General features: G+C 45.9%; 1 protein-coding gene across 1 annotated transcript in view; it reads left to right on the top strand.

Moving 5' to 3' along the window:
* LOC119455852 (TBC1 domain family member 5-like) overlaps positions 1-23,776 on the top strand; it is a 228,674-nt gene that overhangs the window by 3,445 nt on the left and 201,453 nt on the right. The window contains exons 2-6 of the mRNA XM_049668625.1: positions 5,915-6,120; positions 6,636-6,775; positions 9,990-10,056; positions 12,918-13,179; positions 18,366-18,580. Of these exons, the coding sequence (XP_049524582.1) occupies positions 5,915-6,120; positions 6,636-6,775; positions 9,990-10,056; positions 12,918-13,051 (547 nt within the window). The 3' untranslated portion in view covers positions 13,052-13,179; positions 18,366-18,580. The remainder of the gene's footprint in view (positions 1-5,914; positions 6,121-6,635; positions 6,776-9,989; positions 10,057-12,917; positions 13,180-18,365; positions 18,581-23,776) is intronic.

Genomic DNA, 23,776 nt, shown 5'->3' with positions numbered 1-23,776 from the left:
GCGCGCCTTTCCACGCACTCCAAGAGCTGCATTGCATTGCAAGTGATAGCGGCGTCAACGCCCGCCGCTATCGATGGGCGCTCTCACGGTGGGCCCTGAAAAAAGGTATTTATTGATAATGATCTAGTAAAATACAGTTGTATCTTTTCTCGCCATGCATATATAAAATGAATTAGGAATTTTATTTTCGTTGAATGAATCTAACTGCGTCTCGCTTTAATTTAAACATGCGTTTTTTCTTTCCCAATGCTTATTCCCCCCAAACATAGTCGCGCTTCAATCGCTGCTCCCATAACCACCCTTGCTGATGTCGGTGACAATTGGTTCTGAACCGCTTTTCGCCCGAAGCTTCGCGACCTATGTGGATAGACCTTGGTTTACCCATGAAGATGATCTGTGCGTAGCGTGTGAAAATACTGTGCCTACAAATATATATATATATATATATATATATATATATATATATATATATATATATTTCGGAATGCCGGAAGATAACTTCAAGACCGGGTAAAAGTGTGAAGCATATTCACGAAGCCTTGGAGTTAAAGACGGTAATGAATAAAGGGTAAACCATAGCGAAAGGAATTAAACAAAAGGGGACACTCCTGTAGAGCCCAGCGGCCGAATTGACGGCAGTGCGCCAAGCGGTCGGCATCAATCACTTCCGTTTTCAGTTTTGGACGCGCGCATTTTGAACGTCAGCTAGCACGCCGGCTGCGCCTTTCTTTTTTTTTTTTGCCCGACTGCGCATGGTCTTCGTGCGGAATCGGTTTATTATTTGGTAAAAATGATTGCGAGCGGTCTTCTCAAGTCCCATCGAATCTTTGCCACGTGCTATTTTACAAAGTAGACGCAAGACCCCGTGTGAAATGAGGAAATATTTATTTTTCTCTTTATAAAAGCTCGTTCCGCGCTTTTTGTGCGTTCATACAACGTTGTGACCCCAGGTAAGCCGTAGTTTCCGTATGAAGTTTCACCGGACGGCATCAGCTGAAAAAGAAAAGTAAATTGCAAGCATGTTACATTTACAACCATGTAACTGCATGTTACAAGCATGTGTCATTTTGGAATTTAGATATAGGAATACTACGTGGGGAGGCGAAACGTGCGAAAGCGGTCAATGGGCGGCATTACAAACAAAAGCAATTCGCTTTTACATACATGGCGTAGAAAATACCCGACTCATCCCAAACAATACCATAAAGTATGAAAACATCTGATTTCCAAGCGTTCCCCCATTTCCGGGCATTATTTCCTGCACTTTAGCAGCACAAATACACGAGCGACTTCGCGTTTCCAAAACTTGGCCTCGGGCGACGCAACGGTACGCTACATACACAGAGACGGACGCAACAGAGGCTCCCAGCCGGACCATGCTAGACGTTCGCAGAATGCCTTCTACTCGCACTCAAGACAAGTTTTGGGTTTTCAGTCCTTTAGAGACGGAATTTTCTAATTACAAGTTTTTGATGTGTTCCTCGGTGTTATCTTTTGCGCGTTCTGCCGGCACCAGCAACACACTCCCTTGTTGTCATTCTTGGCAATCGCCCATCGCGTTCTCGACAAGCGTAAGTACCGAAAGAAGGTATGTGTTGTTGCGGGGCCACAAAAAACGTCACAAACTTGTCCCTCTAAGATTCATTACGCGCCAAACTTTGTCAGCACGGCCGAGCTGCTTATCGCTAACTGCGTCACAGCGCGCTGCGCGGCCAGTATGCCTCAACAGAACCGAAATAAGTTACAATAATTCCCTAGGAAGCGTCGGAACATGTCCCAGCACGATTCATTAACTGAAATTAACTGCGCCAGGACGGCCGAGTTGCTTTTCGCTAACTGCGTCTTAAGTCTCGGTCCCGTGCCGTAAGCCTAATTGCGTCGCAGACTGTGAAGCAAAATTTCTCAGCTTGCCGTAGTCCAATAGTGCAGTGTTGTCTTGTCCCAGTGCAGAAGGAACGCAATACGCCGGGAACCCAAGAAACCAGGCTACATTTAAATAAATCACTTCATCTCCCGCTAAAGGGAACCAACCATGGGTGGATGCGAAGCAGCGGGGAGATGGTTAGCTTGAGCGGGAGAAGGTTTCGCGGCAGTGGCCCGAGCGCTCATCGCGGCGCAGCACAGGAGAGAGAATGAGGCACGCGCGCTCCGTCATTTTCATATCGCGAAACTACCGTGGCGCCCCCAGCGGAGTATGCAGCTGTCGCACCACCTGTCGAGCGCGCCGCTCCGGATTCCTAGAGGAGAGAAAGGGGGAGCGTAGGAGAGGAGAGAGAGAGGGAGGGGACGCGAATGCGCTGTGGGGGTGTGGGACGCGGGCGCTGCTCTGTAAAGGATTCCTAGAGGAGAGAAAGGGAGGAGCGTAGGAGAGGAGAGAGAGGGTGAGGGGACGCGCATGCGCTGTGGGGTTGTGGGACGCGAGGCGACAGAGCCGCCGGCAAGAAACGCTTCGCATTTAAAAAAGGAGGCAGACAGGTCGCCGCGGACGAGCGCTCAAACGCGCGCGCATCCGTCCTCGCTCGCTTCGGTGGAGTGTCTGGCGGATGACGCATGAGCCTGTCGCTAGGTAACGCAAGAAAAATAAGTCGCAAAGTTTAAGTTCATTTATACACAAAACGTTTTAGTTTTCGCAGCAAAGAATTAAAAAATAAAACAATGTCGTTTAACTTAATTTCACTTTCCTTTTTTTTTTTGCTCGCGGCAGCTAACGTACGGCTTCAATACTATAGACCTTATCATCGGGCGAGGAGGAAAGGACACGCAACGAGCATTTCCTCCTCTCTGGCTTGTGCGAGCCGGCGCGGCTTGAATGTGTTGCCGGTCGCGCGCTACGGAACGATTTGGATGTGTTTTAGCTAGTTCTGAGTGGAATTTACAGGATATAAGTTCTTACGAGGTCATCCAACAACCACTGCATAGCCTCTAGGTGCATCAGTAGCAACATTCTCTATAAATTCCTCTTGGATGTGAAAAAATGCGACGCGCATCATCAGCCGTGCGTATGTCTTGTGAACTATGTTGGATGTATCAGTTTTCACTCGAAGAAGAGTGGTTGTAAAACATTTCCATCAGCCACCGGCACCTTTCTCACGCATTTTAAGTCTAGTATACTTGAAATCAGCATGTATACGTTAGCCTCCTGCAACAGGCTGAAGGCTTTGCTCAACACAGCGAGCACTGCGGTTGGCAAACAAACACGATACACACAAGCTTCGTGCTTCGATCGGCATTGCCGTTTTGCTCTGTAAGGCACACTATACAAAGGGGATCGCATAAAGAGAATCCAACAGCTATATGTAAGGACACAATTTCCGTAAGATGGGTGAATGCGTCGTAGATGACTGAACTTACGACAGTGAAAAAAAAATGAAAAAAAAAAGTTCGTGTGTCCGCCTTTTGCGGCAAAATAAACCAGAACAGGAGATAACAACGCAATAAGACTTCGCATGGTCGTGCCGCATGCTTGGACCACTTGGACCATGCGCTATATAGAACAGGGGCGCTATAACGTAAAATGATTCCAAATTGTTTTGATTCCAAACTCCTGACGTCAAATTTACGTAACCACCGACGCAAGCATCGGGCGGTGAACCGCAGCGTTGTCTGAACGACCCAATCAAACACTCTCCTCGTTTAAAGGAGGTCACCTTTGTTGGCTTTCAAAACGAATAGCATTGTCTGCACTCAGCGGTTTTTATTATCTAATTGGCTGACAAGAGGCGAGGAGCATGCTCTAGTCGAGAGGGTTCCGATGGGGCCGAGCCAGCACAGTGAAAATAGATTACCGCATGAAGAGGGTGGTGCCGGCTTCTCCGATTATCATCAATACTTCTTTTTGGACGAGTTGGTGCATCTTGAAAATTTGGGCAACAGCGCAAACAGACGACCACAAGAAGGGAGACACGTGCCTCCCTTATTGTGGTCGTCTGTTTGCGCTGTTGTCCAAAGTTTCTCCGATTATACCCGTGCCACACGGGGAAAGTAAAGTGCACTTTCAGCGAGTGCACTTCAGCGCACTGAGTGTCACTTTGGCGGCGCGCTGCTACACGAGAAAGAAAAGTGTTCTTTCAAATTAATGGCCATGGCAACCGAGAGTCAGACGGGAAAGCATATATTTACTAATATAAAAATGTGTGCACAAAAACCGTTTATTATTGTTAGAAACAAAATTTACAACCCACATTTATAAGCGCCGGCAACGACAGCAACTTGACCAGCAACAGTCAAAACTACTCGATCCGCCAAACAACTGCGCAGTCATTATCCGGCGTGGGCGTGAACAGCCCGAGAGCGAGAGTTTTTTTGCTATTCTTGTTGTTGTTCTCGTTTTTTTTTTTTTTTGCGGTGTGGCACATTTTATTATCTTGTAACGTTAGCAATTTAAAACAATGTTATTAAAATTACTCCTGACTCTTCTTTCAATATCACTTTATGTATCTTCTAAGCATTGCTAACGAGGCTACACACTTCGCCGCCGCGAAGTGAGTTCGCCGAACACACTCGCGCGATAAGCAGCTATAAGCAGCGATAAGCTTAGAATTACCGTGCTGAGAATGTTGCAGTGTGGTAAAATTTGAGCAACGAATTTTACGAAATACCTAACTGATATCCGAGGCGGATTGTAAGCTCAAACAAACGCGCACACCTCGTGCTGGGTGCTCCGTTCGCCCTAACGCCAGCAGAAACTCGAGCCACTTAATTACTTCAGACTTAATTAAAATCCTTCACTAAGCCTCACAGGACGATACCTCACGTAGAAGACGCCATTTCATGCTAAATAGACCGCGCGAGTGCGACAAATGTCCACCAGAAACTGCCGCCGAACGTATACCACCGCATACAACACGCGCGTTCGCCCAAGCCAGCATGCCAACAATCCATAGATGGCGCCACTGCCTACGCAATGACGGCGCCCATGAAAAAACGGTCTATAGCGTGACGTGTTTCCTGTTGCCAGTTTTTGCCGAGTGTCCCCTCTTGTTGAATTTCTTTCTCTGTGGGTAAACGTTGACGCAATAAACACACACGCAATATGTGTTTAAAAGGTTGGTGGCGCATGTAGAGAAGGACCAGCGTGATGTCGAATAGAAATTGGTGCGCAGTTTCAAAATGGCGTAATCATGAGTTTATGTAGGACATTTAACAGAGTGATGAATGGGGATAGTAGGACATCAAGGAGTTGTAATTAAAACCGGCTAGCAATAGCAGCATAACATACGAGCCTAAATAGCATATTCTGGAGCGCGGTGGCACATGTCACTGTCCGTTTTAAACGGGAAATTCACTCATATTCATCGTCATCATATTGGGGCTAACATGATGGTTCTATAACGCGTGAAACTACTGAAGAGAACGACACTCAAGCAGTGTCTCGCCGTCATTCCTGCAAGTTTTTACGAGTGTTAGCAATCGAAAGGTGAATGGCAAGGAACAGTTAAAAACTGCTAGAAGGATTCAGTCTCAGATACACGACGTATCATCTAAACATGTCTGCAGATGTAGCGATTATTTTCTATTACCTACATCAAAGCTATGGGAAAGCTGTAATGCAAACGTACAACGTAGGTCACGGGCTCACGATAGATGCTGCTACCAAACATACATTTTACATTCTGGCAACGTCACCGTCTGTCCGCGCGCCTGTTAGCAATGCATAATAATTTTGCTTAGAAGATGCAGGTCGCTGGCCGTACGTATATGCATGGTTGGTCGTGATAGTTTGTAACGTTCGATGCTATCTTCGCATAAATATTTTTCATTGATATTGTTGTTGCTGGCAGTGCGATCGTGCTATGCACTACGGTTTTAAAACGGGAGCATTATCACGCCTGAAAATTGCGTTTAAGAGCTATCCCTGCTTATGGCGAAAACCCCGTTAGATCATTTCGTGAATGCCACATTCCAATGTTCGCAGGTCCTCTCCCGTTCGCAAATCTCAATCGACGGCTACTTCGAAGACTTCTAGCAATGCTGGGTCGCAACAGCTGCTATCCCAGCAGCAACAGCAACAGCACAAGCAACATCAGCAACATCAGCAGAAAAACAAGCAGCTCAACAAACAAGCCAAGCAGCAGCCAGAGCAAACGCCGCGGATTCAAATGTCGCCTACAAAGAAACAATGTAAGTGGACATTTCATTGCGCCATTAGAGTTGTTTATGGTATTAAACTCTAAAAGTACCTGGTATATAATAACTGTTTTAGAAACAGTGTTTTTTATGTTTTTGACTTTCCAGCCTGCTAGTTTTCCTCTGTGATTGTTGTCATATGTGCCGCAAGCTTACCAATAAGTGAGGCCAGTTTTCCACGCTACATTAGATGTTTGTAAGCTCGCGAACAATAAGCACCGTGAATCAGAACGTATGCCTTATAACTCGTTGTCACATATTATTATTCTGTAGACTGCGAAACGGTCCCTCCTGAGAATTGCTTCTTTTTTCCCTCCTGAGAATTGCTTGTTTTTTTTTTTTCTATGTAGCGTAGGAGAAACCTAAAAGACAATTCAAACGCACTTGTAAATAATAACGTGCAGGGCGCCATGACATGATTTCATCTATTTGAAGAGAAACTATCAGCTTTCAAACATACCCATCCTCCTTCTACTGCCTAATTCACTAATTACGTTTTGATATTCTAGTTTTCGACGAGGAAATCACGCCTTATGCGACGTTTCAACTATCCCCAACTAAAGGCGACCATGACATCAACATCGACGACGATGGAGAAGAGTTCAAAACGTTCACCATTCACCACGGGGAGCCAGCATATCTCACTAAGGTAAGTGGAGGGCACGTTGTAATGTAAGAGCGCAGTTTCTTGGGCGACTTAGAATCCCATAAACTGCCGCTTGGTTCATACAGCGCAATCCATACCAGTACGTCGTAATTTTATGTATTTATACAATACTGCAGGCCCCAATAGGGGCATTAGCAGTAGGGGCAGAATACATAAATTTTACATATATATATACGTGAAAAAGAAATACAAAAGCAATCCAACAGATATAATGATAAGAAAAAAATTAAAGCAACGAATATAAATAAGATGAATAGAATGGTACACTGAAAGAATACAACTTGACAAACATTAGAACAGTATCACACGAAGTTCAAGGCATCAGGAATAAAGGCAATACTCATATATGAGCACTTGCAACCATTCTCGCGAGAGGGTAAAAATTAAAAAAAAATATGAATAAAAAAATCAACAAGTACCAGAAGTTCATGAACGAGCGACCATTGCAAGATACTGAAAGTAATATAATAAGGAAGATGTGGAATGTATCAAACAAAATTCACGTGCAAAGAAAAAGAAAACAGTAACAAGGCTTGCCGACATACCAATACCGTTAACATTAAAGATACATGCCTTCAATAGAATCGGTGCTTATCAATTGTGATAATGGTAGGCTGTTCCAATCTGTTACAGTGCGCGGGAAGAAGGAAAACTTAAAGAGGTTAGTTCGGGTGTTCTAAGGTGTCACAAGGGGAATAAGGATCAGCGTGACGATGCCGTGTTCGACGCGCTGCAAGTGGTTTAACATAAGCCTGTGGGTGGAGGGACAAACAGTTGTTTTGAAGCAAAAAAAGAAATTTCAGTCGTTATATTTTCCTACGTAGCTGTAGCGTTTGAATATTATGTCGATTCATTAGGCTAGTAGGAGAGTCACTTGGTCTGTATTTAGAAAAAATAAACCTGACAACATTACGTTGGATCATCTCTAAAGCGTTAATGTTAATTTTCTTATAGGGATCCCACACAATGCATTCGCATGAGTAATAGCGCTTCTAGTAGCCTTGCTAAGTAATGGGGGTGAGCGAGTATTTGAATAACGAATTGATAATGAATGCTGTATTCACTGTTCGTAAATATATTTCGAATATTTTTGGAGATTTTATTGCTTCAACTGTGCGAAATTAAAGATGAAATTAGAGCCAAATTATTGCTGCTGTAACACGGGATACTTTCGACCGTGATCGATCCCGATCCAGATCAAATTTAGCAATCGCGATTGGCTGAATTCCTCAATTTGCGCAAGGGAGCCAATCGCGATGCAGAAGTTCAATCCCTATCGTGCTCGACCGCGATTGAAAGTGCCCCGTGTGACACCAGTATACGATACATTTCATCCGCACGAGCATAGTATTGACACAAAACACGAGAACTTACTTTTTGGAGCGGGTTTCATCACTCAGGAAGTCAGACTTTGCCAGCTATACAGCAACGATTCGTACTCTCTGAAAAGTCCGGCGCATGCGAGAGTAATTGCTTATTTCTTTCTAATCTAATTATGTTCTGTTTGTGTTTCTATAAACAACGCTTTATAACGTGAAATGCAATCATGGCGACCTGCTATCGTCATGGATACCACGGGCGCTATAACGTAAAGCTATCTGTTTCTCATCCATTTTCTTCGTTAGCCCTCCACGATTGGTAAAACATATTTGAGGCCCCGCTCCCTTCGCCCGTATGTCAGGAGACGTCACGAAAAGCACGCAAGTTCCCGATCTCACGATGAGTTGTACACACTGATCATGCTTGATTAGCCCGAACAAAAGATAACGATGTCTTTCTCAATATACGCCTTTCACACCCTCAGCCTTCCGCGATTGGTGAAAATGTTTTTGGGCTACGTCGGGTTCGCTTGACAATATCGCGGAAACTCACCACGTCAGAGTGGCGTGTAAGCACGAAAGGTGCATTAATATGCCGATTAAAACTGCTATTTTTGGAATATCCCGAGACTGCCCCGTTCCGAAATGAATAGAACATGGGTGTTCACTGATCATTACGGCGCTGTGTACTCGTCGCTGCCGGCGAAGTTTGATTTGTTTGCGTATAATGAATATTTTGCTTGGTATTAAAACGTTAGTGATCATTTTCGAATCGTATTCGACATTCCACCCTTTGGGGCTTACCTTGTCTCACAGAAATAGTATTCATCTGTCTTGCTTGCGTTAACTTTCGTGAAAACTCGGCGCTCGCTACTTTCCTGACGACGATGCTATATGTTACGCAGAAAACGCACATGCAATTCGTGACCTGGAAGTACCGGGCACGCAGCGTTAAAGAAAGGAAATGCCGGCATGATAGACACCGATTATTGTTGTGGGACAAGATAAGCTCCAAAGGGCGCAAACGATTTTAAGAGGGCTGAGCATCCGCTATGGCGCATTTGTTACGCTCCGTGGTACATCGTCGCAATTGCGCACGAGCCACCGGAAGCTAAGCAAGGAGAAACGGACCAGTCGGAGACGCCGGCACTACTTCGCCCACCCGGTTATCTACTTTCACTGGGCTAACTCGGCCTCACCGAAACACGGTCCTCTTCAGCGCGATCCCCGTCACTCGTCAGCCAATTAGATAAGGAAAACCTGTAGCGGTAAGAAACGCTATTCGCTTTAAAATAAAACGCAAGTTACATCCCATAAACGAGGAGAGCGTTTGATTCGGCTGTGGAATCAACCTGCCCATGCTTGCGTCGGCGGTTACGCAAGTTTGACGTCAGGAATTTGCAATAAAGTCAGAGTGGAATAACTTTGCATTATAGCGCCCCGCAATGCGAACATCGTCTCATATGAATTATAAAAATGAATATTCATTTGTCAAAAACAATCTTAAAATATTTAATATTCAATTCAATTGGCTTCTGACACTAATTTCCTACCCTATTCGTTCTCCAAAATTGCTGTTTCCACAGCCCTACCACGAAATAACGCGAAAGCTTTCTTACCTCCAAAAATACCGGTAAATCAACCGTAGTTTAGCAAAAGATGAGAAAATGTTTGCTTTCTATGTACGAATTGGTCGCAGAAAATCCTATGGTGTTCAGTGCTTTACGAGCATCTTACTTGCCGTCCCACTGAACCAAATTATGACGGTCTAAAACTGCGCCACTGATGAACCTAAAACGCAGACTTTACAGAAAGAGGCGAACTTAAAATACAATGAGTACTTACGCATAACTCTTTATTTCACCTCTCTTTGCCAGGGAAGCCTAGACGCCCCATCGACGTGCAGCAAGAACGGAAAAGAAGAGTTTTACAGCCATAGTCACGGTAAGCAAGCATACTGTGCAGCCACACTATGCAGCAGGCAGCACCTACCTAGCGTTCACTGTTTATTTATTTATTCACTTATTTGTTAATTACTAACATACCTACAGCGCCCAAAGTTGGGCATTATATATAGTAGGGGAAGGAATATTATACATATATTCAAATACAGATGGTTGATGGTACAAAAGAATACATCTAATACATAATGCAGCAGAATATTAATATTAAAAAAATTACTCCTTGGGTGTAATTACAAGATTACACCTAAGGTTATTATGAAATACAATATAAATACAATGTAATGCATAATACAACACAATAATATTTAACAAAAAGTACAGCGATTAAAGTAATATTACACTTCAGGTTAATAATAAACGCCGTGGACAGGAAAGGTTAATCTCCTATACTATCTGAAGCAAAACAAAATTTTCTACTAAACATACAAATGTTGCGACAACAAATTTTGAAACACAGATGGTGTTGCTATGACAATTTCATGCGGCAGTTTATTCCAGTCGTGTACAGTTATGGGAAAGAAGGAATGCTTATATAGATTTATACGGCATTTGTACTCTTGTACTTTTAGCTGATAATCTGTTTAGGGTAATATGTAACTTGAGTTCTTCATGTATATGTCCCTGCACAAGCCAGTCTTGCCTGTGTAAATATCGAATAAAAGTTTATGTCGTAAATATTTCGGTCGATTCCTGAGGAGTGGCCATCCCAAGTTAACACCTATTTGGGATGTGCTCTGAGTGAAATCATAGTTGGCAGGTAACGAACCGGACTAGCGCGTTTTTGTATTCGTTCCAGTTGATTAATGACTGTGTTTGTATCTGGGTCCCAGGCAGTGCAATCGTACTCCAACATTGGACGAACGCTTGCTAAATAAAGTGTTTCCTTTACTTTATGGGGGGATCTCCAGAAATTACGTTTTAGAAAATTTAACATACGATTGGCCTTAGACGCCACGCTCTCGATATGATCATTCCAAGAAAGAGTATCTTTAAAAACAGCGCCTAAGTACTTGTAACTGCTTACCTGAATCAATGTTTCAGTATGTAGGAAGTAATTTCTAACAAGCGGTACCCTCTTGTTAATGCAGCTGGCAGAGTTTAATTTCAGAAGGTCCTTCTGTAAGACACTTAAATCGTCAGGGGACGTAATGACACGGTATATGCAACAATCATCAGCATACAGGCGTATATGACTGGAAAGATGCATGCCTATGTCATTTATGAATATCAGAAATAACAGGGGGCCTAAGACGGACCCCTGTGGAACTCCCGATCAGACTTCAGTCTCTGATGAGGTCAGTCCCTCAAGGACAACACGCTGCTTTCTACCAGTCAGATACGCCTCGAGCCTATTTCATCAGTGGTGGTCGAATTTTGATGTTGGACAATTTTATCAGTAGAAGGTTATGTGCACCAGAATCAAAGGCTTTCTGAAAATCTAGAAATACGCACTCGACCTGGTGTCCGTTATTTATTGATGATGCGATATCATGGGTGAATTCGATTAGGTGAGTGTCACACGAGAACCCCTATCGAAACCCATTTGGCGTGGGGAAAAAGAATCCGTTGCTCTGTAGTCTACTCATTATGCTGCTATAAATTATATACTCTAGTAGTTTACATGAGACTGCTATTTAGTCAAATAGGTCTGTAATTTTTTGTCTTTGTCCTGTCGCCGCCTTTAAATACAGGTACTTTATCTCCACGTCACGACCTCATCCTGATTTTTCTCTCTTGCCCCATTTCGAAAAATCTATGCCCGTGAAACACAAGAGCAGAGCTATGCTCGCCGTGCCGGCTTGTTCACCTGTACTCTAAATAAATCACTCTAACGTACAGAAGGAGCGCAATATAAAGGACATATTAAGTGCACCCAAATTTATGTTCTATTAGCTACACTACTTATACGAATCTAGGCTGCCTAGATTCTTCAAAACGCTGAATAATAGTGCACTGCGTCACACACGCAACAAAAGATATATATACCCCAGGGCACAGCAAATTGAAAGCCAAATACAACACAAAACATCAGTCTTAGCTATCCTAAAACAAAAGAAAGTCACTGGGAGAAGAATAAATTCAGAAATATAATACCGTCTATGTGATGACGGGATTTTTTGTATATAAGTATCGTAATTCAGTGGCACTGTTAGAAATAGTGCATTGTACTCTTGTGTAAATTGTTTTAGGCTCTTTAGCTATAAGAATAAGACTTGTATAGGCAATTCACAATGCCGTTATTGGATGGGAACTTCTTTGTGAGTCCTAATTTGTGTGTGACTTTTCTACCACTATTACCACTCAACCGAAAGCGAAGCCAGAATTCCCACTTAAATAGCAGCTAGAAAATTCCGCATAATTTTGCATAAATATAAGTACACCTAAATAAATTTGATAAGAATTTTTAAACCCACCACTGTGGCTTAGCAGCTATGGTATTGTGCTGGCACGTGGTCGTGGGATCGAATCCCGGCCACGGCGGCCGCATTTCGACGGGAGTGAAATGCCAAAAACGCCCGTGTCCCGTGCCATTGGAGCACGGGACACCAGATACCCTGGTGGTCAAAATGAATCACCCACTAGGACATGCCTCATAATCAAATCATGGGTTTGACACGTAAAACCCCAGAATTCAATTCAGAATATATAACGTTTGGAATATTATTCTTTGCCTTCAGTTCGGCAGCCCTTACTTCCTGATCAGGGCTGTCTCTATAACGCATCGCTGACAATCTGAATAGCTGGCCAGAATTAGGTTCTCGAGGAGCAGGCAATAATATTATGCAGAAAAGTGGGCCAGAATGGCATGTGTCTAGCATTTCTCTTTCCGACCGACTGCAGCGGCCAACAGCCACAGCCTGACATCGGGCTCCTCCAACCAGGACGAGCTGCTGCGCGCATACGAATACGCCCGACGTCACCCGCCGGGCTCCTCGCTGCAGGCCTCGGCCGGCGGCGCCCTGATGCACTACTGACGCACCGGACGACAGCCACACCACGGGCTCCGAAGGCAGCACCGACCCGGGCATCAGGCAGTTCACAGAGTCGCCACCAGAGCCCAATGAGAGGCGACAGGCCGCTTGCATCACGCCAGGATCTGGAGGTACGCACACGGAATAACAGAGCAACAGAAGAGTGCGAATGTTCAGTTAGGGCCGAGGAAAAGAACTGGATGCAGTGGCAATATCTCGAATCACAGACTATCCAGAAAACAAATGCCAGTCTCATTCGAGACGACGACGATCTCCCGTCTGCATACGCAAGGTGCCTTTAATAAATTACTCTAGTGAACTTACGCTCGATGTTCGAGTCTTTAGTTCAGTGAACGAGGGCTCCTTCTGCAAGCCGAAACGTCTGGCCCATTTGACAGAGCCACTTTTGTCGGCGCTCTGTTTATCGTGTTTTTAACATGAATCTGCATCCAGGCCAGATCAGATTCCGCGAAAATGTGGATTTCACGTTCTTTAGCCTCATCACAATAGCGCAGCACTAACTGCGAACAAGGCATATCACTCAGCAAACATGACTAGTAGCATCACATTTATGTGCAGTGCTAGTAGCCCTAAACTCGATATTGGCATTTACATACACGAACCCACACATAATGATCCCATTAGAGCGAACTTTCAGCCAATATGAACAGTTAAACAAAAAAAATTGTCGCAGTTTCGCCCGAAAGGCGAAGGATCAATTGCGATAGCAAATTAGTAGAGAGCTATTCGGAGTATGGATAGTACTTTTATCGGTGGCATAAACTTCGACACATTCGCTTACTAACTGAATTAACAATCGTGGTGTCAGCGCGCACAAGCAAACATGAATAGATCACACTGAATGACCGCAGACAACGACTGTCAAAACGCTGGCAGCAAGCGCAGCCGCCGGTCTATCGCTTCAACGGAAATTTAGTGGCGAATGCACAGCGCATACAAAGGTCAGAGCCGTGTGGAGATAAGACACGGTGCGGGCGACCGCCACCGCCGGGCAAAGTGCAGAGGAGAAGTTGTTGGCAGAGGAGTAGCTTCCCCCCCCCCTCCCTCCCGCGCTGCCTTCCCGCTTTCTTGCTTTCGCGTGGGAGATTGAGTGGTCAGTTCCCCTTGCGCCCGGTTGCAAGGTAAGCATTTGGTGAAGCAGTGCAGCGTCGCCCCGCCTCCCTGTCTCCCTCCCATACCCCACGGCCTTTCGCGCGACGGTCGCGCTTGCTTTCTGCCGTGCGTTCGCTCTCCGTGATAGCGCGCGTCCCCCGCGCGTTTTCACTCGCGCATACGGCGCGCGGCGACGATTTTATGGCCCTTGGACTTTATGCGGAACCTCACGACGACGGCGACGGTGACGGCCAAAATCCGGTTGAAGTGTCCATCTAATTTCTATCGCAATAAAATGTTTCTCAAGAAGATATCCGTATGCTTGTAAAAGCCCTCTGCTCCGATCAGTTCGGTTACAACGAACGGAATGAACAGTAGCGTGGTAGCATCTCGATGAGAGCGGAAAGGGGAAGACGAGCTGAGGATTAGCCCCAGTATCTCGATATCGTCTGCCTTAAGGGAAGGTTTCAGCTCGGAGGCTCCTCTCTAAACACATGGGAACGGAAAAACTGTTTTAACATTTCTATGCCTACCCAACGAGGAAATCCATACAACCGTCCGTCCGCCACGCAAGAAGAAAGCGGCGAGAACATAGTGCTCACCAAGCTACCAGCACTCGGCGCACTCTGCCGCCATCGCAGTTAATTTTCAAGATAGGGGCCGCGCATCCACACCCTACGCAGCAACGGTGTGAACAAATCAATGTTTAACCAAAAAAAAATTCACGCAAAAGGTCCCTTGGGAGTTGTCCAAGTATGCGTAAGCAGTTGTGCCACTTGCTCAACTCCACGCAGCCAGGTGTCATTATCTCTGTTATGAAACTCGATCCGACCAGCATAAACGACAGCACTGCGGTGACATTAACAGCTTTAGACGGTGGCTCAAGGTGAATTGATGACGCATGCAAAATACTGCAGGTGGCGGTGCCAGGTGCGCTGATATGATGTTCCGATCATTATAAGCCGTTATCACTCTTTAGCACCTAATCCATCCTCGTCGAACTTCTATGAACCGTGATCAGCCGTACCTCCGGCAGCGGCGGTTTTTGGCGCTGCCCCGCGGACCCTATCTTGAAAGCGATCTGCGATGGAGACAGAGTGCGCCGAGTGCTGATAGCTTCATGTGCGCTGTGTTCTCGCCGCGTAGTTCGCGTTGAGGCGAGAGGCAGCACGAAGATTAATTCGCTCGCTTGCGGACCCTATCTTGGAAGCAATCGTCTTACGTGAAAAGACGGATGGAAAGACGGACAGGTTTTCTCGTTGGGTAGGCATAGGAGTGTTTATGCATTTAAAAGCGTGGCAGCAGCAGTGAGCGAGTTGACCTTCGTGCTGCCTCTCACTCGGCGCACTCAGTCCCCATGGCAGATCGCTTTCAAGATAGGGCTCGCACGGGCATGCCATACGCAGCCGCCGCCGGAGTAAGGTTGATAATGACTCGACGCGGATGGATAAGGCGTTAAAGCGGCTTAAAATGATTGGAACATCATCAGCTCGCTTAGCGCCGCCACCTACAGTAGTTTGCTTGTGTCATCCATTCACCTTGCGTCGCCGTCCGCAGCAGTTAACGTCGCCGCAGCGCTTTCGTTTATACTGGTCGGATGAAGTTTCGTAACTTTGTGGTAGATGTAAAGTTACAAATTTGTGACCTTATTGATGATATTTTTTAACTTGCCGATTTCCAGCAACTATTTGTAAAAACATTCAAGGTTCTAAATCAAGATTATGCTTCCTGCAGTCACTAGAATTCAACTTTCTCTCTCACATGCAACAAATTTCACACAAATAAGGTCAATGTTTGTCTCTTAAAAGCATTTCTGAATTTTACAGGTACATGAATAGGTGGCACCGGAGTTAGTCTCATGCTAAGCCTTCCTCTTAACTTCATGGTTCGTTCTGGGATTTTGTATACGCCAGGGGCTTTACCTGCCACCACGTCGACAGCTTGACGCGCTTGTAGAGTACCACTGCCAGGTAGAGACTGTCTAAACATTGGTCGATCACCAATTTCTACCAATAAATTTTCTATGCAACCAAGTTATCTCTTAGGAGAAAACAATTGTTAAAATGGTCTGACAATATACATTCATTCAGTGTTTTGTTTAAAGCGACACTGAAGCGAAAAAATGATTTTTTTCTGTATCACGATACCCTTCCACAATAACAAAAACAGCACTCTTACCGCGAGAAGCCGCTTGGTAAGCCAAAGAAAACGAAAAAACCCAGAAGGCGAGTGGGGACGCCATTTTGAAGTTCCTGCCCCAGCTCACTGGGACGTCATTGATTTTAACCCCCAGTTCTAGGTCCCAGTTAATTCTTTGGCGGTAAAGACTGACTACATTGCGTTCTAAAGAAGCCCAAGACTGAATATGCCAAGTTTCGCGAACTTTTGCTGAGCCAGCGTGTCTCAAGTATGAAAAATACTTCAGAACTCGTGACGTCACATTGAAGTGCCGACGTTGCGGTTTCTGTGCGAAATTAAAAAATAGACTTTGAGATTCATTTTCTCTTCAATTAGTTGACCTACTGCAGTGTAATTAACGACAGCAGAGTTTTTGAAGAATACTTTATCAGTCTAAGTTGATTTATTGTTTTGCTTTAGTGTCCCTTTAAAACCATTTTCAATTTATCACTGCATCAAACTCGTCATTTGATTATTGCACACAGTTTCACTTTTGTAATATTTCTTTTCTGCTTTGTCTTTATAATTTTTTCAGAACTCATTTTCGGTTAATAGGGTCAATAGCCGAGCTAGTTGGTCATTTGCTCATAAGAAGTGCGTAGCCCCAATAATTCTGGGCGTGTGGTGAGACACGCTTTCTAGGGATACCCATGTAAACCGGTTCGCCTGTACAGCAATGCAGTTACAATGACCTCCCGCTGAAAGGATTGGAGACGCTATACTCCCTTCCATAGAAAGCAGTCGACGCTGTGGAAACTAAGCAGGAAGTTTGGTCAAGAAAAGTTATCGCTCCGCGCGTTCCGTCTATGCTTCGCTGCGCGATAATGCACGGTAGGCTCCTCGCGACGGGTGGCAAATAAAAACTCCGAAAGGAACAAGATTTTAAAATCACCGCCCAAGCACTCCGTAGAGATGGTTAACCAGCGAAGCAGAAACGTGCGGCCCCGGTGTTTAGCACTGGGTTAATCCTGACGGTTCATTTAAGTGTTTCTCAATTATTGATTACGTCCTTGTGTTTCATAATGAGGTTACAGACATGTTCGGCTGCGACGCAGAGAGCGACGTTACTGACACTATGCGCGCAGTCCGCCGTTGTCGCTTGCGTTCGATGTCTCGAGTTTGCTCGGCGGCGTGGTTAGCAGTCATCGCACCCCCCCCCCCCCCCCCCCCATTGCATCTTGCGACTCTTCCAAGTTAAGTTGCTTCAAAATTAAATCTGTCCGTTATGGTAAGGTTTACCCGAATGGTCCCCTGGTGCTTCACCCACTCATCATCATTCACGTCGTGGATATGCGGTGATTTATTTCGTTTCACCTAGCCATATAAAGCTTCGCTTAAGATCTAAAACAACGCATTAGCAGCCGTATACCAGAGTGTGTTTATTTTTAAGGATTAATACTTGTTTCATTCAATACTGAGCCTATATAAAAACAGTTCCGCACAGTTTCGGTCAAAAAACATCCAACTATATTCTAGTGAGAACGAAGCCACTGGAAGAAGTCTCTCCAGCTTCCACAGCGTTGACTACTATGTATGGAACGGAATATCGAGTCATAACAAAATGTGTGTGCAAGCAGAAAGCTAAAAGATAGCTGCATAAAAGCATTGAATTAGATGCACCAACTATACTCTAGATGTGGCAACATAGAAACAGAAATATGTCTGAGTCAGCGCTACCTTGAAATCTGAAATCGAATAACAATTGAAGGGCGAGATTTAGTAAGTGCGTTTGCGATGCATTTCTTTTCTGTTTCTGCGGTGTTTTCACGAGAGGGAAAACACGACACGTGCTGGCAACTGCTCATTCGTGCCAGGAACAAAAATTGTATCGCCTCAAGAACACTTCTTTGCACGAGTTACTTTATAAAGAGGAGGCATACAAGCTAGCTGCAACTATTGCACCAAGTCGAAGGAAAAAGATTTGTCAAGAGCTTTACACTAACCGGGGGCTCTAAATTGCATCCCCCATATAAATTTGTGTCAGTGACTTTCCCGCTGTGTTTAATGATCGTTGGCGGGGGTTCAGGTGGCATGTCCAAGGACAGCAGCACGAGCAGCTCGAGCAGTTCGAGCAGCAGCAGCAGCGCGGGCTGTCTCGGTCCGGACGGTGGCGCGGATGACGCGACGCCCGTCAACACGCCTAGCCAGGCGTCGGCTATACCGGCATGTTTCGCTGTCTGGGACCGCGCGCCGCTGCCCGGAAGATCGGGAATCGTCGCCAGGGCTGGACACCTGCCGCAGGTAATGGTGGGCGAGACGTCGCTACTGCGCCATGACTGACCACGTGACACCTTTGAGAGAGAGAGATTGTTTATGCCTGGTGTGCCACAGAAAATTGATGCAAATGTAAATGCCGTTAGGCATGACGCAGTTTCACTCCGAGCACAGGACCCATATACACATACATATATATATATAATCATCGAGAAGAAAGGGAACCGAGGGGGGCGATGTTTTTTATAATCATATCATAAGAAGCCAACAAGCAACGACACCAAGGATAACAGAGGGGAAATTACTTCTACTGAGTAAGTGAATACACGACGTGATCAATTAATGGAAGTAACAATGGATGAAAAAACAACTTGCCGCAGGTGTGGAACGATCCAGTGTTGCCAGGTCCGACGAGGCGGCGTAGCCAAAAGCTTGAGAAGTTGTAGCCCATATGTAGCCAAACACAACAATAGTGCAAAAAATTTCGTAGCCAAATATAGCCAGGTTTATTTGCAGTTTTATTTGTGTATACATTTTCACATTCGACTACGGCAATCCTTTTTTTGCACAACCCGTCGTAACAAAATGTCCGTGCCGCCTTGACGGTCGGCCCTTGACATCAACAACAGCGACATCATGCTTGCACAGAACACTTTTTGGTTGGGCCAGGAAGCTCTTAGCGAATCGCTGCAGAGGGTGAAATCAGTACTTTTATGTGATGAAAGATAGCACTAAGTTATTATTTTTAGTTATTTACAATAATATAACTACGGACTCTGGTCTTTAGCTCTCGTGAACGCAAAATAATGTTAACATCATCGATCTCTCACGTCATCTCTGCCTACGGCGTAGAAGTTCAGCTGTCCAGCGATCTGCGACGTGCTCACGGCTTCTTTTTTATGAGCTAAAACAAGTCTTTCGCGCTATGATATCTCGTGTTATTTGTCTCTTCTGTCCTATCTTGTTTTCTCGTTGTTTTTTTCAATTAGTTTGGCCCGGGTTAGCTCGTACATGCTCTATATACTGTCCGTTTACATCAACCTCGCCGCCATCTTAGTCTTGCACGGCAAGAACATGCGTTAAAATAAATTGTCAGACAACAGATGCCACTCGCTGTCTGAATCGGTGTAATCGAAGCTTTAAAAGATTACTGCACAAAACGGCACACCGGTGTAAAAAGCGCGCTGCCGTTTTCGGCGACGAGCACGTCCCGAAGGTAACTCGCTCGAAATGGTAAAAGCCGTGACGGCGCACAAAGACCAAAGGTAAACAACAAATTGATAACAGTGGTTATGCTGTGAAAACCGCTACTGTGAAAAACCAAACCATGTTGATGTGCTAATAAAGTTTTAGAATAGGGACCCCCAAAGAGCTTTGCGGGTGTTAGCGTTGGGGCATGCAGGAGTGAAGAGTTTTAGAATAGGCGTTTTGCGTTTGTGGGTAGCGTGTTGCGCTTGCAGCATCACTACGGCGTCAAAGGAAAGCTGTTATAAAATATTAAAATAAAATATACAATTTCATAAAAAGAGTAATTCAAATTTTCATGTTCTCGCGTTTATTTATAATTTAGAACTTATTCTATCAGCAGCAAGAAACTTGTGCTTAGTTTTGTGTAACCAACTTTGCTTACCTTCACCCAGCCAAGTCAATCCGTGTTAGGCTTACGAGCCATGAAATAGACTATTGAATTCAGAATCAGCGGCGTCAAATGAACCAATCTTTATTATACATGTTAGTTGAGAGCAAGCGATAACCGCAATAACTTCTCCTAGCTTACGAACTTTACGCGTTACCACGAATCGAGCCCAGTTTGTTGCTAGGTTAGAACCGTCGCTTCGATGGATGCCGCCATGTTTGTTGACGAAAGCTTTTGGGGCAGTTTTTGGGGCCCCCGCTAAATCGATGAAATAGTGTGCCCGACGTAAAACCCAAACACAGTTTGCGTCTTGCGCATGCGCAGTTGCTTCAACGCAATTTCTTTGGGGCCCCAAAACGTTTGAGGCCTCTATTCTAAAACTCTCTAATAATTGTTAGGGTTTTACGTGCCAAAACCACGATATATGACTGGGACGCATGACGCAGTGGGGGACTCCGGAATAATTTTGGCCACCTCGGGTCCTTTAATGTACAACTTAATCTAAGTACACGGGTGTTCCTGCATTTCGCCTTGATCGAAATGCGGCCGCCCTGGTCGGGAATAAACCCGCGTTCTCGATCTCACAAGCTAAGCTAACACGGTGGGTGAAGTTCATGTGACGTGGTGCACTGATGTCATCGTGGCAAACATGTTTCGATATTAGCAGAATGAGTATCTGCATCCGTGACGTTATGGGCAGACCATCTAAAAGTGAACGCACCAGAACCCACCTTTGGCTAAGGGTCTTGCTCCCATTCTTTTTTATACGTTCTCGCATACTTGGCCCCGTTCCCCATGCTTGTATTCTTCTCTCTGAGGAGGATCCGATCTTACGTCCAACCTATCGAAATGAATCGATCGAATGTAAGCAACAACAAAAATTTATCTAGGAGGAGAAGAAAAATGGCAGTAAAGCCTCGCGCGAGAAACGTGGAGTAGGTCGAAAGCTGTGCCCGGCGCGATACTTTACCCAGAAGACAAGGCCATGAACATACTGGAGCATGTCATCCACCTGTGCTTCCCTTTTTTCATGTCGGCGGCACTATCGCCTGACGGCCCCGACCCTATGTTATTGATTTCCCTTCCTGAGCATAGCCTTGTTAGTACAGTCACTACAGTGTACTGTGAAAAACCCAGTACTGCCAGGTTCATCCCGATGCCCGGGGATCGGGTGCATGTATAACGGTCGAGCGGAGTGTAAGTATAAGTGCACCAACGATCAAAGCCACCGGCTCAGACAACGGCGCAGACAGGGAAGGGAAGGGGAGGGGCGGTCATTTCGCACACACACACACGCCCAGCCACGCGGCCGGCTCAGCCAGCTAAAACATAGCCTTTGAGATTTGCTTCTACCCGATCAGAGCCACCTATGGAGCGTGGATTGGGGCGCCATTCATAGCCAAACAAAGCAAAGTCGCAGATTTTCAGTAGCCCAAATATAGCCACATAGCCAACTCGTCCAAGTTGACACCAAAATGTTTTTCCTGTAGCCCAATTTGGCTATATATAGCCAAACCTGGCAACACTGGAACGATCCCGCATCTTCGCATTAAGCGTGCGATGTTCTTACCAATTGAGCTACCGCGCTGCCGTTTTTCCATCCACTTTCTGTGATATTTCACGCCATCAAAATTAGTTTGCATTGCAGAGCCGGTCCATGGCCTCGTCTATCCGTGGGAAGGAGTATACGTCCTTCTTCGTGAAAGTTGAGGCGATGATAATCGACGCAATAAATTTCACCGACGATTACGATACTCCCTAATGCGAATTTTGAGCCCAGCTGTTTAGGTGTTTTGATATTGATAAATTGTGGCGAAGAATTTGATTCTGAATGACACGGCACTCTCGTCGGCGCCGCGGAGGCCCTGCTCTGGCAGTTTGTTTATCAGGTCGCCGCAGACGATGGATTTCCGCTCGTTGTGTCGCTCATTGTTCATCAAGAAAGCGTGAACAGGGAAACGCGTGGCTTGCGCGTAGCGCTTTCTCTAGTGGCGGCCGCACCGCAGGCGAAGAGCGCATGCAAAGTGGATCCGAAGCCCATGTCAGCGCTTGGCCGCAAGCCTGGTCCCCGCCGGCACTTGGCGTTCCTCCTCCCCCTTTCGCCTTCCTTCGCATTCCAGCCTCATGGTTCCGTTGCATCCTCCTCTTCGCTCTCGCTGCTTTATTCATCGGCCGCTGCGTGCCGCTCTCATCTTTCGCTGTGCTCGTTCGCTCGGTTACGCCGTCGACGCTCGCCGCAGGAACGGGCGCCATCCAACCTTCTTTTTCACCAAGACATAAAGAGCCGGGCTAATTGGCGGCTGGCTGATCTTGTTGTGCAGCATTTCGTCGACTTCTTGCTTTGTGGCCTCTCGCTCCCTTGTCAAAACTCGACAGGGGCTTTGACAGGTCGGGTGCATTCCTTGATTATTACTGCGATGCTTAGCAACTGGTGTTTGTGAAAGTCCTTGATCAGCGACGACAAGCAGTCCTTGTATTGCTTGAGGAGGCCCTTGAGCAGTTCTTTATCACTTGGAAGAATCGGATGGATGACGAAAGGTGGTTCGGGAACTAACGATGTCGAGGTAGATGTGGCAGAATCCGTGAGGACAAACGCATTGCTTTTTTCCAGAATTTCCTAGATGTATGCGATCGTCGTCAGCATCACTTTCGCTTTTCCTCCGTCCGGTCGAGCGACGCTTCTTGCGACGCGAATTTCACGGTTGAGCACTAGATGCTGGTCACCCTCGACGACGCCTTCTACGTCTGCGGATGTTTCAATGCCGACACAAACGATGACCCTGGAGCGAGGCGGGATGTTGACTTCGTGTTCGAGCACACTTAAGGTGCAGTAACCGAGGGCCCTATTCGGCGGTATCGATTGATCCGTGGACAGCGTTTATCGACTTGGATCCTAAATCGAGGACTGGTGTGAAAGTCTATGCCGAGTATTACGTCCCGAGAGCATTGCTACATTAAAAGAAACGTTGCAGAGTAAGCCTGGATATGAACAGTAACTTTTGCCGTGCAGATTCCAGTCGGCGTTATCACGTGTGCTCCAGCTATCCGGATTCAATGGCCGCCCCATGCAAACTTGGGTTTCTTCAATTTGGCGGCAACTGATCGACTTATGACGGATTAGTTGGCTCCTGTGTCCCCTAGGGCGGTGACTCCGTGGCCGTCGAGAAGCACGTCGAGATCGGTGGTTCTTCGCCTGTCGTTGCGGTTAAGCCAAGGCGTCGGATTAAGGCTGCGCCTTGTTGTCCCAGTGCTGTGACGTCGCGTCGTGGGCCTTTCTTGAGGCGGCATCTGTTTTTCTTCAAGGCGTCGTCTTAATGGCGACGTTTTGTTGCGGAATCGTCGGGATGGTTCCTGCAACTTCGTCTACGTGGAGGGTCTTCGGCATTTCGACGAACAGAAACCACACCTCCATCCTTCGCTGTTTTTATATTTTTGGGATATTTTCTTATGAGCTGCCCCGACTTGGGCCAGTGCATGATGGCACTGCGGCGACAGGTAGTGCCCTGGTGACGACGAACGACAATGCCGTCGAGGTCTCCACTCAGCGGCTGCGATATTGTCGGCGATCTCACGTGGTCGTTCGTTTT

The sequence above is a fragment of the Dermacentor silvarum genome, chromosome 6, assembly GCF_013339745.2.
Source record: "Dermacentor silvarum isolate Dsil-2018 chromosome 6, BIME_Dsil_1.4, whole genome shotgun sequence".
Classification (NCBI taxonomy): domain Eukaryota; kingdom Metazoa; phylum Arthropoda; class Arachnida; order Ixodida; family Ixodidae; genus Dermacentor; species Dermacentor silvarum.
The sequence above is the reverse complement of the archived record's forward strand: the minus strand, read 5'-3'. Positions and strand labels throughout refer to the sequence as shown.